The following is a 16,528-nucleotide window of genomic DNA, read 5'->3' as shown; positions in this document are numbered from 1 at the left end:
AGGCCCCGATTAAATCCGGATAAAAGATCCTACATTGGGGGTAAAGCGCTCTCTAACAAAGACGACTCTATACCAAGACTTGCAACGAAAACTTCTAGTTAAGGATAAAAAAACACTTACCAATCCATCACAACCTTGGTAATCTAATACAAAAGTTAACATAACAAATGCCCTTTAATTTTCAATTGGACAAGTGCCCATTAATTTCTCCAGGGCACGGATAGGACAAATGCCCTAGAGAAATTTTCCATTGGCTATGCAGTTGCAAAAGCAAACCCGTAATTTTCGTTTGCATGCGCTTGCTATTCCATATTATAGGTTCTAAAATAACCCTGATCTTTATCACGCACAAAATTAGTAGTCAGGATAAATTGGCAGTCTTACTATTCAAAATAAGTGACTCTTCATATTTTGTTTTTCATGAGTTACCCCTTAAGAGAAGCTCATGTAACATACAAACATGGATGCTCATAGATCTACTTGCATCTCTTTTATCTACTAGCCCTGGTAGTGGTGAGTGATAAGAAAACAAGTAGAAACATCTGAAGCAGGCATGATGAAAGATCCTATTCTCAACACAAAAGCGCCACAAATGCCCTGTAGCGTAATTGCTATGTATCATTGTATAAATGCGGCAGGCGATCATAAAACTAGTACCAACTTGGACTACAGTGAGAAAGAGTTTGATTAAATGGAAGATCTACATCCTGGCCAACACCTTTCTGACATGGTGATATCTCCTAAACCTTCTCGAAGAGGAGCAACATATAGCTGCAATGCAAAGCGCTTCCCGCCAACAGCTCAATCATATACTCTGAGACATCGTATAACACAAAACTAAACAATTATACTTCTTAAGGAGTCGTTTGGCATAGGGTATAAGGTGGGATAAGATGTAGGATTAAATTTATACTTCGTTTGGTTGAGACTTAATCCAGGATATCCCACCTTATCTCATCAAATGTGGGATTATTTTATCCCATCTCTCATGTGGTATAAATTAGTCCTGGGATTATAATTCCGGGATAATTTAGTCCGCGTACCAAATGACCCCTAAGAGTAAAGGGAAACGTCCCATTTTCAGCTTCTCATCATTGAGAATTACCAACAACTAACATGTATTTCGGATGACCTGTACAACTTGAATTAAAAACCGCAGACTATGATGAACTGCCATCACCACTTCTCAAAACCCATGCTGAATTTTTTGATTCACATAATTCCTGCATAACCTGCAGAGGCATAGAAAAATATTTAGCATCCCGGAAAGTCAACAAAAGCTTTTCTATAATCTAACACGGATAGGACAGAAGCTTGTATTGCAATCTGACGGGCTGACAACATTTTTCACACCACCATCGAAGTAGCTCATTCACAATACAAAATTCAAAGCAACTTGAAGGATCCTAGAGCACAGCAATGCAGTATCTCGATAGTATCACTTAACATGGAATTTAGTAACTGTTACATTTTATATCCTATCACTGATGTTGATTGTTAAGACTAAGAAAAGGAGGAGAAATACCAAAAGGAGAAAAAATGGAAAGAAATGGGGTAAGAGGATCAGAAACAGGATACTGTAAACATCTTTCGTACATCTGCTTGTGCTGGAATACATTGACTTCGTGAAATAGCATGTAGGTTCAAGCTCATTTAAAGCCCAATAACCATCATAGATCACGTCGGTCAGCACATACGCAGCATTACCACAGTATTGCTAAGATCCAAATTACATAAAAGAAGTGCAAAATAAGAACCCTGACAGCAGTCCAGTAGAAAAACCTAAAGCCCAAGATACAAACTTTCCCACGTCATAGAAGAGAACAAAAATGGATCCTGCCAAATGTTAATGTTAGCTTTGCAGTTTTTGTTTCTTCTGCACTAATATTTCTTTTGTTGTTTTTGTTTCTTCTGTATGGATAACTGTGAAATTTACATAACTACTACTTTTAGAGAACCCTTAATTCACCTTTGGAGTGAAACATTTAAATGATTCATACAAACAACCCAGACTAGTTTGGGTTTAGGCGCATTTGATTGATAGTGTTGGTATATAAGGGCGAACTCTTGATTATATCACAAAGCATAAAGAGGATGGAAGAGGGAGATACACATGAAACACAATAGTAATATTCTCAAAGACTCCACTCTTACATAACAACGTTACAAGGGATGCTTTTATTGGTGTCGAGACATTCTAAGACTCATACCTAATAAATGATTTCACAAACACTATGAACTTAACCACAATAACGTAAAGTCATACCTAGATAATTTTAAAGGTCATGCACCTAGGATAACCAAAAACACATGAATCTAGAGCTTAAACATTTAAGTTTACTATTTTCAACGTCCTCTTAAACTTAAATGTCTTTTCCTATTCTTCATTTACTCTTGATAATTTCAGCATCATTTTCAACATCCTCTTTGTTTATGCCTTCTAAATTTGCCTTCAAACATTATCCTTGCACGCATCTAGGTAGGTCATCTGGATAAAACTTTTCTCATAATTTCAAATTTTCCATCAATACCTTCAGAATTGATTTAAGCAGAGAAGTTTCAACTATAGGGAATTCATTCAATCTCCTTCTAACTTTTGGCTATTGCAAATACACTCATGGAAGACTTTTCTCGTCTTTTTTTCCCGTCTTGTTAAGTCCTTCAAGACTTGCACCTTCTCGATGGGCTGCTTTATTCTTCAAAAACCCGAAGTATTCACTTTTCTCTTTGAAAATTGTCGGCCTCTCAACAGGTCCTCAAATATGGAGAAGCACCTTCTGTTGAATTGCCGAATTTCGCCTTTACACCTACCAGGATCGAACCACCGTTCTGATACTACTTGTTGGAATATAAAGATGGGCCCTTGATAATATCACAAGGCACAAAGAGGAAGGAAAAGGGAGATACAAGGGGTGCTTTTATAGGTGACAAGGGAAACTTCTAGACTCATACCTAATAAATGATTTCACACACTATGAACTTAACCACAATAACATAAAGCCATACTCAGATAATATAAACGATCATGCACCTAGGGTAACTAAAAAGACATATAAACCTAGACACTTGCACATCTTACTATTTTCAATAGGTTGACTAATTGACACTACATCAACTATGATAATACATGTTCTGATATTGACTTCAGCCGCCATGTGAAACTCCACACAATAAAGTCAAAGAAGACATTCCTTAATTCTCTTGACGAGTAAGAAAAGAACTACTCACCTTTTTAAACTCAATATCGGTAATATCCCTATTCAATTGCAACTTGGCAGCTTCAACTATAGAGGCTTTCTTTAGCTTTGCACTCGGCCCTTCAGCCATAAGAAGGTCAATTACAACTTTCCTAAGAACCAAAACTATGTATTAGCCGCGGGCCTAGGTATTTATCAAGTAGTTTTAGTTATAATAGCAATACTTACTAACCTCAATGCGTCATATTGTGGATTATCTGGTGATGACTTCAAAACATAGACACCATGGATGTTTACAGCAACCTGATTAATCACTGCCTGTATCTCCTCGGGAGGTGCATCATTCACAGAATTGGCTGCAGTTATAGCCTTCTTTGCATCTCCCTTTTGAGACTCAGAAACTGCCACATCTCGCAGACGTTGGCGGATTTGCTGGAAACTGGCAAAATTAAACAATGGATTTCTGATCTGTCAGGGGTCACAAATTTAGATGGAGGAAATCGGCTTTTTTTTTTTTAATTTTAAGAAAGTCATGTACACTTTTTCCTTGAACAGCAAACAACTCTATTAAATCTAAATATCACACAGGCGAGGTGCACTGGAGAAAAGACAATGGAAAATACGAGTTTTCTTCTATGTTATGATCTATTACCATTCTAGAAAAGTATAGTAGTATAACATAACAGGAAGACAGCATAAATTTTGTGATGGACAATTTCGACCTAAGTATTTGCACAACTCACCTCAATTAACAAGTCAACATAAACAGGACTCTGAGGGATAATGGATTACCACTACTCAAAGTAAGGTTCTGAGATGATGCCAAAGCAAAGAAAAATGTCCTATAACCTAGACCATCTCATCCTTTTAGAAGTCATATTCAGGATGAAACAATCACCTATTTACACAATCCTTAAGATCCGAAAGATAATATCAAATGCCATAAAAGGTGCAACGGCTAGTGGAACAAGATTATGAGAGAGAGAGAGAGAGAGAAAGAGAGAGAAAGGGAGAGACCGAGAAAGGGAGTTCTTGAACCAAACACAAAGGAACTCCAACAGGTGGCAGAAGTTGGAGCAAGGAGCATCAAGCAGTTCAAAAAAGCCAAGCACGGACATGATTGTAAAGTTGCAGAGCAATCAAACCAAGGTCAACAAACCACCTATTAACAAAGGTTTCTGCATTTTTTTCTCAGGCTGTAACAATTTGTGTGACTAAGATGAATACCCAAAATCAATGAATGGTAAACAACAAAGGGCAGAAAAGTTCACAAATCTCAGATATCTCACCTGCAAGCCTTATAGATTCTAAAAACTTTTTGAAGCGCCTTTGGTAAAGCTTCTCGAGTTTTTTCTGACATAGATGTTCGCAAAAGTGACCCAGGGGCAGGTTTACCACCACCTGGCAGTGCAGGAATGTTGGCATTTGGATTTAAAGGATTCTTCATAGCAGGCCTGTTTCTTCCTCCGGACAAAATACCATTGATCTGTTTCCCCATGCATTCCCAGGTAGCTTGCTGCTCTTTCACAACATCACCATAAAGAACTTCAAATTTCTTGTCAGGATGCTCTTTGAGCTTCCAATCATTCAGGTCAGGCCTCTCAACAGCTAATGATTTTAGTGTTGGTTTCGCAGCTTTAAGGAAATCCAACCTCCTGGCAAAAACTTTCTGCTTAATAATGGTACTCTTGCTAAACTCAAAGAGAATAAAATTCCTTGCTAAAACTTCAAGTCCATCATTCTTTCCATAGATTAATGAACTTTTTGGAACCCATAATCCTTGAACTAATTGTGCGTATCTTTGGAGAACTCTCAAAATTTCATCAACAGGATCATCCAGCGCCAGGTGCTTTAGAGCATCAAAACGATGAATTGGAGGCCCCTGTTGCCAAAAGAACCCAGATTTAGAAATATGCTGCCTTTATGAGTTACAAGGATCATGAGACCTTGTAAACAAACTTTGTTGCAGGCATAAAAGTATACAAGTAGCGCATAATTCAAATAGCGGGTATAAACCTCAAGAAGCCAAGTTCTAATGCGTTCTTCAAGAGGTAATTGAGACAACCTGAAAACCAAACATTTGACAATTTAGAAGTTAGGAAGCATTAAATGACTGGGGAAAATATTTAATTTAAGATAGTTGAGAAATATGGCATTTCAAGAACAGCTATCTACTATTCACATGGCTGGGTATTGATAAAAAGAAATAGCAAATATCCGGCTAGAGAAAGATAATAGAAGAATCACAAATGGAAGCAATTCAAGTCATGAGCTGCATATTTATGTCAAACTACATTGTCAAGCCCCCAACGAGGTGATTAATTTGCAATTCCAACCTCAGGTATTTGCTAAAGAATGGAGTGGCCATACTAGAGAAGACAATAACACCTCACAGCAAAGAAGACAGCTCTATGATCATAAATGCAAATAAAAACTTTGTTGTTGTCCTAAGCAGCACCTCCAAAACCTTTCGATGTCAGAATAATCGACGAGGAGAAGGATCAATTAGAGAAGCTGCAGTACCTTGTTCGAAGAATTTTTAATCTGTCAGTGTCAGTTGGTCTGCCAGGACACACAGCGTTCAGATAATCAACCCTGTGTATTAAATTAACAGAATAGAAAACTGGTATAAGAATAAGAAAGACAGTGGATGAATGTATGCTTTGAGAAAAAATGCTTCTTATTAGTTGTCCTGAACAGAAGCAGTTTCTCAAGCGGAAAAAATCAACCATATTAGGAGACACATACGGGCTCATTGAAAATGATACTGGAGAGCCTTCCGCCATGGCTATTTCCTGTAGATATCTGGCTGAAATGTCACTCCTAGCTCCATGGTATTTTAGATGTACCCAATGCTAAAACAGGAAATGAAGAAGATACCAATAACCTCTCACAAGGATCTGAATTAACGTAACTTTTTGAATTGATATTTGCGACTGGATGGAAAAAGCTAAGTGCTCTTGAACAGATTATAAATAGAAACATTAAGAACAGAAATGTCAATCCAAATCATAGTAGATGCAAAATCAGCAGCCACTCAAGCTAAAGAACTATGGAGAGTTAGTAGCTAATATTGAAAACTGGAAATTTTGTCAGTACATGGTCACAGGTGTTTATCATACCTCTTCAATATCCTTGTCATTCCCAGGTGGTTTGTTCTGCACAAAAGGTATATGTTATAAGAATAAATCGAAGAATGGTAAAGCTTTAAGCAGCATTAAGGGAGGGATAGCCTAGTGGCAAAAATCCTCCACCTCCAACAATAAGGTTGGGGTTGACTTGAGTCACCAAGTGAGCAAAATGGAAAAGCAGGTATTGGGCTCCAGGGTAAGGGGTTTGGGTGTGGAGCTCACAATACTAGGAAAAGATTAGTCTTGAAAGTAGCAGAATGGTTAACAAAAGAAGATCAATCTTTAGGCATTGCCTTGTCATATTTACCCGAAAATGTGGCAAACCTAGTCCGGAACCAAATAGTCCTCCACATAAAATATCTTAAGTGTTAGCCACTAATTTGTACAATAATATCACATGAAGATTAGTCATAAACAAGGTCCATTCAAATTGCTTAGGAGCTGGGCATCAAAAAGCAAATCATGAAATGAACCTGCTTCTTTGATGGACCCGCAGGCTTTTTTTCCTCGACTTCTTTGTTTTCAACAGTTTTTCCATCACTGCTGGTGGCAATGTTCTTCTTCAACTCACTTTCCTTAAGATGCTGCTGTGATGGTCGGAGCTGTACAACTGCATGAATAGGATTGAGGTGTAACTGCATAACAAACAGGAAGCAAGAGCGTAACTATGGAGAACATTAATAAGCGTTAATTTTTTTCCATTCAACACAGAAATGAGCTTCAAATTGCTATCAGCAAATTAAGAAATTTTAGTAGAAGTTTCTCATGCTGACGTGTATAAGAAACGGAAGAATATAACTAAAAGGACTTGACAATTTTCTGATACTAGTCTTAGGGTACGCGCTTTGCGCGTGTACCCTATTTTAATGAGTAAAAATTTATGTGAATTTATCTATGAGTTATAAAAAAAAAGTATAAGTTCCTAAAAATAATAAATGTTGATAGTGTATAATTAACTCTATAATGAAAGAAATTGTCCAATATAAATATTTAATTATCAGTCAATAATTCAACTTAAAATTTATTTTAATGGCTGAAATTAGAATCGGAAGTGTGTATTTGACTTTGAAGTGTCATTATTCAAGTGAGATGAGTACTTCAATAGTATTAGCTAATACCAAATTTTAAATATTTAGCTGTAGTTATATTCTTATTCATGAGAATTTGTTTTTCAAATAGTAAAAAATCGATTAGGTAAAAAATCATCCATGAATGACCTGTTCCCAAAAAAATGCAATAAAAATACTTTGTAATCTCAAATAATTAAGAATCACTTTATACAATAAATAAATTCTAAATCAAATGCAAAGCCATAATTGTAGTCGGGAGGCTCAGTTCTTCAACTGAGATATATATATATATATATATAAATTCTAAAAATGTTATATAAATTTTTAAAAATATCTTATAAATTATCTTTTTGGAATAACTAACAAGTGTTTCATAAATATCTTATAATTGTTTCATATAAATCAGAATGTACAAAAGTTTATAAAAAGACTTTGACCACTTCTGTTATTATTCAAAACCTCATACTTTCCCCTTTCTTTGATCTTTTTAATTATTTCCTTTATTCATTTTGTTTATCATTTATATATTTATATATAGTTTAAATGCATGATTTTTATAAGGTAAAATTTTCATGATTTTAAAGTTTTAAATATAAGAACTTTCAATAGTTCAAATAAGAAAAGATTTAATATGTAAAATTTTAATTGATTTTAAACTCCTAAATATGAGGAAATTAATTAATGATTGTTCCTAAATATTAAAAAAATCAAATTACTATTTTTCTCAGTGCGAACTGTATTTTTAAAGGGTAAAAAATGCAAAGGACATTTCGCTAATGGACTTGGTACTTTTAATATAGTATAGAGTATTTGATAATAAATGTTTAAAAATAACATAAATAATATTCAAAGTTGTATTTATATTATAAAGTAAAGATTAACAGACAATTATATGCTCCTAAAACTAATAAATACTAATCATAGATAGGAATTTGTTGTACCCATTTTAGAAGATACAAAGAAGATCACCTAACTGAGAAAAGACATCTTCTTTTATTTTTCTCGTAACGAAAATGCAAATTGTTCAATTTCTTTAATCAATAGAAAATAATATAGAAATTATTTTCAAGAGATTAGAAAAGAAGAAATCACTATTTCTTTGTTTTGGAGAAAGTTTCTTTTCTCTGTCCATTTATGTAACCGTGTGTTTATTTGGATGCATCCAAATGTTGTCTTTTCACAGAGTAAGAGTCAATAGCTAAAATTGAATTGCTTGCAATTGACGGGTTCTGAAAGAACTATGTTAATACTATCCTAGAAGGAGTAAAAATATGAAATTCATGTTAAAATCGGAATTACAATTTATTCTTTCAACCAAATCTCATGAATTTAATTTTTAGTTTTCTTGTGTTTGTATAATCAGTTCTCATTTAAATTGGAACTTTTTAAAAGCAAGTCTGATTTAATTAAAAGAATATTTAAAAATTTTTATATTATTTCAAAACATTTTATGAGAAATAATTTTCAAAACACTTGCCTCGACTGCCAGGCGCTTTACCCAGTGGTGAGTCACCAACACAGAGGTGTCTGAAACTATATTCTCTTTGGCCTTTGATGTGTCTTTTCCAGGCAGTGCCAATCACATGATTTGAATAAAAATTGCTTAAAATATTAATAAAGAGGTTTATGCGCTGGGCGAGAATATTTAGTATGATAATGTAGTTTTTACATGAATCCTCTGAGAATTAGATGCGGTTTAATCGGCGGACTATTTACTAATTGAGGTCCTTTCGTCTTCTGTGTCCGAAGTTTTTTCGTAATGTAATTGGAGTATTTCTGGTGTATCAGGTGGATGAAATTCGCAAAAATCATAAAAACGGGATACAAAATATAAGAGTTTTATTTAAGCGAGAGCAACGCGATGGAATATAAAATACACAGATAACCGCAATAAACACACTGTCGCAGGTCGAGAGATGACATCGGGGCACTTAATGAGCCAAGGGGTGAGATGCATAGATTAGGTCCGCCTTAGCGCGGCTTTCCTAGTACCCGCAATTCAGGCGTAAGGGTTTGCCCAACGGTGACAGCTCCTTCTGCGCCGCTGGAAAGACTGGTGATTGAAAAAGGCTGACCGCTCAAATTTCCCAGTCTGGAGACTGGCCCGTTTGGCTGGTGACAATTATAGTAGTCAAACTTTCCCATATGTAGTAGCGGGTCTTGCATGGTTTTCCCCGTGGCCTCCGCCAGGGCCGTTGCCCAAGGCTTCAAAAAGGCTTCGCAGATCATTGGTCCGACAACCTTTCCAATCCGCGGATCAATGCCTGATATATCAAGGCCCTCTGTCTTTATAACCTGAAAGCTTATCTCGCCCTCTTTGAATTGGTTTTCGAAGAAGGTCTTAACGTCCAACATTTGAGGCCTGCTGGCGTCATCGGGGATAACTAGAACATAGTGACTCCGCTTGTCCGGGCGGACAGTCTCAACAAAACTGTGGAAGAAGTCGGCACCATCAACTGTATGGATTTCCAACCCAAACCTCTCCTGTAGGATGCACAGCCCGAACGCATGAGAAACGATCCCTGCGCACCCCGAGGCGATGAAATAGAGGGGATGATCCTCGGCGAATCTTGCAGCAAACGCTATTCCAGGCTGGACGCCCTTTTCGGCGGCCTTGAACAAGGCAGCTGGAAGTGCCTGCAGAGATGAAACAAGAGCCGGAAGCAGTGCCCAGTGCTCTCTTGCGTTCAGAATGCCACCAATAAAAGACAGCATCAGCATATGGATAGCTTGGAAAGCCTGAGTTGTTTTCCCCGTGCAGAATGTCTGATGACCGAAGGAGGCGAGTTTTGAGTTTGCAGATGCTGTGAAGACGACCGACTTGCAAGCCTTGTCCTTCAAGAGCGCAGCTGCTTCGACCGTTTCCGGCGTCATCCCGGACTTCGAAGACAACACCACAAGTGTCGTCGTGTCATTCACCGTCTGCGCGTTGACGTGCATGAGATTCACAAAAGTTGCAGAGGCATATGCCTCATACCTGAGGTTTCGCCCGATCTCGTCAGTATATCGTTTCAAACTCCTCGCGATTGCTAGACCGGCCCCGGCAGAGACAAATAGGACGCGCTCGATTCCCGCTGACGTGGTGCGTCCAGATTCGGCGACGGCTTCGAGCTGTTGGAGCGTCGTGCGCAGCTGTTCAGATATCGCAATCGCGCTTGTTGACGACGGTTCATACAGCAAATCCATTGTCCGATATCCAGTCGGCGTTCTAGCTAAAGTGGGGTGGAACTGTGGTTTCTTTCAGAATTTGTATGCTGACTGTCTGTGTCAGTTCGAGGCGAGCGGAATGCAATTTATGCCATTCAGCGAGATGGCTCACGCGTAATTGGTTGCGGTAGGTGCACCAACCTTGCTGAGGTGTGGGTTGCCGTGTTGGACTGCCTTTAAATATATGGAATTGCGACGTGAATGCACGTCAGGCTACGTCAGTGCTTACGCATTGTCAGGTGGCAGGGAATAAGAGACAGGACAGAGCTGGTGCCATTTAGCAGCATGAATCAGAAGTCATTGAATTGCGGTTGGTGTACCAATCCTTCTTAATGTTGCTGACGGTGTCGGGCCCAATTGAGACGTGATTGGCACCTCAGGTTGCGTCAGCTCAGTAGTGCACTGCGCCAACGAGTAAAAGGTAACGTGGGACCATGTCAGTTGGCCAGCCGGCCATGCGTCTCGATCAGTGCGGAATATTGCATCGCCTCACGCACTTGGGGATGTCTCGAGCTCTCATGCGCTGACCCATATTAAACGGTGCTAGTCAGGTCATCTCTATCTCAAAAAACTCTCTCTACGATCTCTCATTCTACAATGCCGATTTCTCTCGAGTACCTTGGCACTGCCCAGCCACCAGCCAGTGTCAGGGACTTTTATTTCGTCCACCATGGCGCCACCGATCTGAATGAGAAAGAAATATACTTGCAAGGTGAGAAACATTGGGGTGTGCAGGGCGCCGGCACGAACATCGGTCTCAATGCAACTGGCAAACGCCAAGCGGTTCTCGCCGACAGCGTTCTGCGCAAACTTCCCATCGGCAGCGTCGTCTGCTCGCCACTTCTTCGCGCAATACAGACGGCCTTGATCGCCAATATTGGATGCCTCTGCTTTGAAATTGACGAGAACCTCAAAGAGCGGGGCTTTGGCAAGCATGAGGGAGGGTATGGACCACTGAAGATGTTCGAGGACAATTATCCCGATTGTGAAGACACTGAAAGGTTCTCTGTCCGCGTGGCAAAGGCCCTCAATCATGCCAATAATGAAAACACGCTTTTCATCTCCCATGGAGGCGTGCTCAGGGTTATCGCTGCACTTCTCGGCGTGGACCTTAATAAGGAACATACGGAGAACGGACGTGTTCTTCATTTCAGACGGGGCGTTTCACTTTGGACTGTAGAAATTCATCAAAGCGCGGTGATCTTGATCAGCGGTCCGAACCGCGGCATCGGCAAAGCGATCGCCGAAAACCTTATCGCGCACGGCTACCGCATGAGCCTCGGCGCCCGGAGAGTCAAAGACCTTGAAGTCGCTTTCGGACCGCAGGACGAATGGCTGCATTATGCCCGTTTTGATGCTGAGGATCACGATACAATGGCGGCATGGGTGACCGATGCCGTCGAGAGATTTGGAAGGATCGACGGTCTCGTTAACAGTGCGAGTCCCGACGAATCTGTCAGTCTCGGGAAAGATATAGATTTCAGTCAGCCCCAACAGCAGTGGAACATCAACTGCATAGGTCCGCTCGATATGATAGAGCTGTGCCTAACTTATTTAATTGAAGCAGGATCTGGCCGGGCCATCAAAGTTAGCTCCATGTCTTGGCAGAATGTGTCAACCCCCTTCTTCGGTTTCAACATGGCCAAGCATGCGCTAGAAGGCCTCCTTCCCAAAGCAATTTACATGGCTGGGACCGGCGTGCAGGTTACCGACCCATGTCCGGTCTCTGTTGCCATTGGTGAGAGCGGTTGCGCGGACGAAATTGAGAACAAGGGACATGGTTCAGCTCAAGAACCATAGCCAAACTGCGCGTTCACATTCGATGTGATGCGCTGGAAAGGATCCACCCACTATCGATATAAATAGTTATACTATAAAGTTGATTTTGTTTGGATATGTATATTTTACCTCCGCTGAATATGGTGTAAGTTTGTGTTTTTATAGAGTTTAACTTATAAAGTTAATACAAGGGAAATGAGATATCATTAATATTAAAAGCAAATTACGTTACAATAAGACGAATAATTTGAACTGATGGATGCAATGAGAAATATGAGCAATACATTAATTGTATCCGATCCCGGCAATGACCTAACCAAATTAGATGTCCCTACCCAACTCAAACGGTGTGAGCATTTCGTACCCGGTTGCCACCACGCGACCCGTATCGCCATAGCGTGCTCCTCCTACGCCATATTTGTAAACACCCGGCTCGATGCCAATAACGTCATTTTCTTTAAGGACAGTGGCGTCGCCGTCCATGATCCGATAACCGACACCGCCACAACCAATAGAGCGTCCGGTACCATGCTGCATCCCCGCCTCATATCCGTAATATCTAATCACATTTGCTGCGGCAGCGTGCACCTCGCCGGCCGTTACACCCGGGCGAACCATCGCCCATGCCGCTGCCGAGGCCGCGCGCGCGACGTTCACGATCGCTTGGACATCCGGCGACAATTTCGCCGATCCCGCCACGATGGGCCTGTCAAAACATGTCATGCCCAAACAGCGGCGGGGTGCAGCAGCAGATCTGCACGAGATCACCATTCTCTATGATGCGGCCCGCGGCTACGGAGTGGGCATTTGCTGAGCGGACCGGGCCGCTACCCATGACAGTGAAACTAGAACCAAGTGGTGAGTGATCCTCATCTCCGTTCAAATGTTTGGCCGCGCTCTCCGTTGCCGCTAAGTAGCCCTAAAGCGCAGCTTGCCATTCGGCGACACCTGGCGCGATCGCTTCCCGGATGCCTAGAAATTTGTGAGCGGCGATATCGGCACAGGCAGTTAGGAGATTGACCGTTGCTTCATCGTTGGCCCGACGCACATCGCCGATCATGGTCGAAACATCCAGGGTGCGTGCGGGCGAAATCTTATCTATGAGACGATCAAGATTGAGAGCCGTTACTGCGTCATAGTCAACGCCGATCTTGCTGGCGTGAGGGGCTATCCTTCGGATGTGGTCGGCGAGCGCGTCCCATGGATTTTCCGAATCGCCCCATTCTGCAGCTACCAAATCGTGGCACTTACTGCGTATGATTGGGGCTTCGATGCAGGGCGACAGAAAAACGGGTTCAGCGTCCGAAAGCAGGACGAGGAAGATCGGTCTGACGTTGGGAAGGCCATCTAGTCCGGCGAAGAAACGATGATTAGCTGGGCCGTGCAGGACAAGAATGTCGAATCCCTCCTTCTGCATCGCATCTCGCACGCGTGCTACGCGCTTCCGGTATACCGCTTTCGAATGAAATATGGATTCAGCGCTTGCTACTGATGCTTGGTCGGCTGACGAAACCTTCGTGGCAAGATCCATGATGTGCTCTTCTCTAGTGATGTGAACAGAGGTAATGGACATGGGATGCATATTTATTCTGTAGAATGTGCTGAGTTGCGTATTCAAGGCGAACACGATTTGAGCTGTCCAATGAGCAAGCGAAGCGCGTCAGTCAACCTAACCACGATTTCCGCTCCAGTGTCGGCCATGTTCCGAAATTAGCCATGTCAGCTCTTGCATCGCTTAAACCAGGTTGCCAGTTCAAATGCAGTCTAGGAGAATTTAGAGGTTTCTCCGCAAAATATCTTTAATGGAAAGAACGTTCCCGCAATTCAATTTGCTTGTGAATTCAATAAGATGGACCTTGTACCAACTGGCCTTCCAGCACAGCAAACAGTAGGTCTGAAGGCAGGCGGCTCGTTAGGTAAATTGGTACGTTGTCGGCTGAATAATTTAGAGCATTGCGGGCCCCTCTTAAAATTCGCTTTTTGAATTTCGTCAAAGCTGGCATGCGGGACCTCTTGCCCAAGCAGCCCTTATATTCTCAACCTCCAAAGCCCCCAGTCTTCAAGTGAACTCGACCTTAAAGAACAATCCGCAACTCTACGTTCTTCAAATGTCTCGCTCTACCAACATCGAAATCGAGGTCGCTGGACGCACCATACGTGCGAGGTTGATGAGGGAAAGAAATCCCCAGGTCGTGGAACTTGTTTGCTCTCATCTGCCGTTGACCAGCTTCGCGCTTCATCCAAACGTTTCTGGCGCGGGCTTCTTATTGCCTACCATGATCACACATACAGGAGAGAGCTATATGGTTGATCGCCACCCAGGGGCGGTCTATTTGTACGCCCCAGGGCAGTCAATCGTCTTCACATACGGCGATACAAACAAGAGCGCTCCCGTCAACAAATTCGCCGAGGTTCTCGAGGAAGACATGTCGGAACTTCTGACGATCGGAAAAACTTGTTTATGACCACGCTCTTGCAACTGTTGAACATAAGGTAATAGGCGCTACCGCCCGCCTGGACGGTGCCCACGACTTACCTTCGAGAGAACTGCCCCCTCCTGATGCCTTGCGGGTTATAGGCAGATGGAGAAAAGCTGAAGCTCTTTTCTTGGCCGAAGCTAGGCGCGCGCTCTCCGGAGAGCCTGATGAAATCTCTGCTAGCTTTTCGGGAGTTATCCCCAGTGGGATGGGAACCGGGGGAAACATTCTTCCAGTTTGGATGCATCAATGGAGCTACTTGATGACAGATGGGCCAAACACGCTTTATCGATTTGTTACCGACACGGAAATCCCCCATATGACACTCCCAATCATGGTTGACCTCTCCCGCAACCATCTACTGAGGCCTTTTAACCATTTCGACTTTCTGGGGGACCTCGGCCTCACTAAATTCAAAACATGGGGTGCGATCTATTCTGCTGCACTTGATGACCTGAATTCCCTTGAAGAGTTCAAGAGACTGACAATCGCGCTCTTGATGCTAGTGAATCTTTATCATCGAAGGGTTCAATCGCGCTTTTCGTTCTATCTTGGACAAGTTTTTTCGCGCGGCGGCAAAGATAGGAACACTCGCCTCGACCAGAATCTTGGCTTTTGAGAGGGTACTCCAAAACGATAGCTTGAATCCACTTAATATATGCTTTCCGTTTCACCTCGATCGGCAATAAGGTTGTATAGAGTGCCTAGCGTTTCCGGACTACAAGAGGAAACAGCGCGGGCACCAAACCACTATCATCTTTGTACCTCTATTTTAATTTAATGCATTAAAGTTCGACATATTCCCGCTATCTTGTTGTATGGTCTTATTAGTTCTGATACACTCGCGGAAACACATAGTCCACACTCATTTGTACTTCACATTCTTGCTGGCGGTCCGACAAGTATACCGAAAAAATCACACTTTTCTTCGTGTCTGACATTTTTTACCATCATTATTTTTACGATTTTTTGTTATTGGTTTTGTGCCAAAGAAAGCAATAAAAGGCGGATAAAAACGTACATGTAGTAGAGATTTATTCGATACAAATGCAGCATACAGAAAAACACTGTATTAGGAAACGCCAAAATACAACAATAACATTTAATAATACTATTAATTCAAAATATGCTTTTCCCAGCACATACAATTTCTTCATATTTAAAAACTTTTTCACTCGGATCCTGTGGCTGATGCTGCCTGGTGAAGACATCGAAGGGCATACACTCGCCGTCAACTGTGCGGACCGATAACTCACCGGTCTTCTCGAAACAATTGCCGGGCAGGAACGCCACAAAATAGTTGTAACAAGCAGGCTCAAGAGATCCGGGTGCAGCACCCCCATCAACAATGGAGTTGAGTTTCTCAAACGCCTCGGCGCTTGTCACGCCTACCAGGTATGGTGGCAACGAGGTTACTTTTGCGGCTGAATTGCTACTGTTGCAAACGAGGCAGCGTCTCCACATACACCAGTCTGCTGTTGATCGATCCATATAAAGAAGCTTGTCGACCGTCACAGTCTGATCGAGGTCCAGCACCGGGTAACCGCAGCTTTTCCAGAGGTCGAGATCACCGCGGTAGTCAAGTAGCGCCGCCTTCACATCCGGACCCAGGACTGTGACGAGAGAAAGAGCTTCGAATTGATGATTCAACTCATCTTCCATGGTTA

The 16,528-nt window shown here is 41.7% G+C and overlaps 1 protein-coding gene across 2 annotated transcripts in view; it reads right to left on the bottom strand.

Annotated features, from left to right (window-relative positions):
* Positions 1-361: 361 nt before the first annotated feature.
* LOC104102258 (uncharacterized) overlaps positions 362-16,528 on the bottom strand; it is a 28,030-nt gene continuing 11,863 nt past the window's right edge. The window contains exons 5-13 of one of the 2 annotated variants that reach the window (XM_009609928.4): positions 6,802-6,963; positions 6,320-6,355; positions 5,946-6,052; positions 5,721-5,792; positions 5,214-5,262; positions 4,487-5,079; positions 3,430-3,636; positions 3,229-3,349; positions 362-1,232 (exon numbers count right to left, since the gene is read on the bottom strand). In XM_009609928.4, the coding sequence (XP_009608223.1) occupies positions 1,161-1,232; positions 3,229-3,349; positions 3,430-3,636; positions 4,487-5,079; positions 5,214-5,262; positions 5,721-5,792; positions 5,946-6,052; positions 6,320-6,355; positions 6,802-6,963 (1,419 nt within the window). In that variant the 3' untranslated portion in view covers positions 362-1,160. Of the gene's footprint in view, positions 1,233-3,228; positions 3,350-3,429; positions 3,666-4,486; positions 5,080-5,213; positions 5,263-5,720; positions 5,793-5,945; positions 6,053-6,319; positions 6,356-6,801; positions 6,964-16,528 lie in introns of those variants that run through there. The other variant, XM_033657680.2, reaches the window with a different exon arrangement.

This window comes from Nicotiana tomentosiformis, chromosome 2 (genome assembly GCF_000390325.3).
Source record: "Nicotiana tomentosiformis chromosome 2, ASM39032v3, whole genome shotgun sequence".
NCBI lineage: Eukaryota > Viridiplantae > Streptophyta > Magnoliopsida > Solanales > Solanaceae > Nicotiana > Nicotiana tomentosiformis.
The sequence above is the reverse complement of the archived record's forward strand: the minus strand, read 5'-3'. Positions and strand labels throughout refer to the sequence as shown.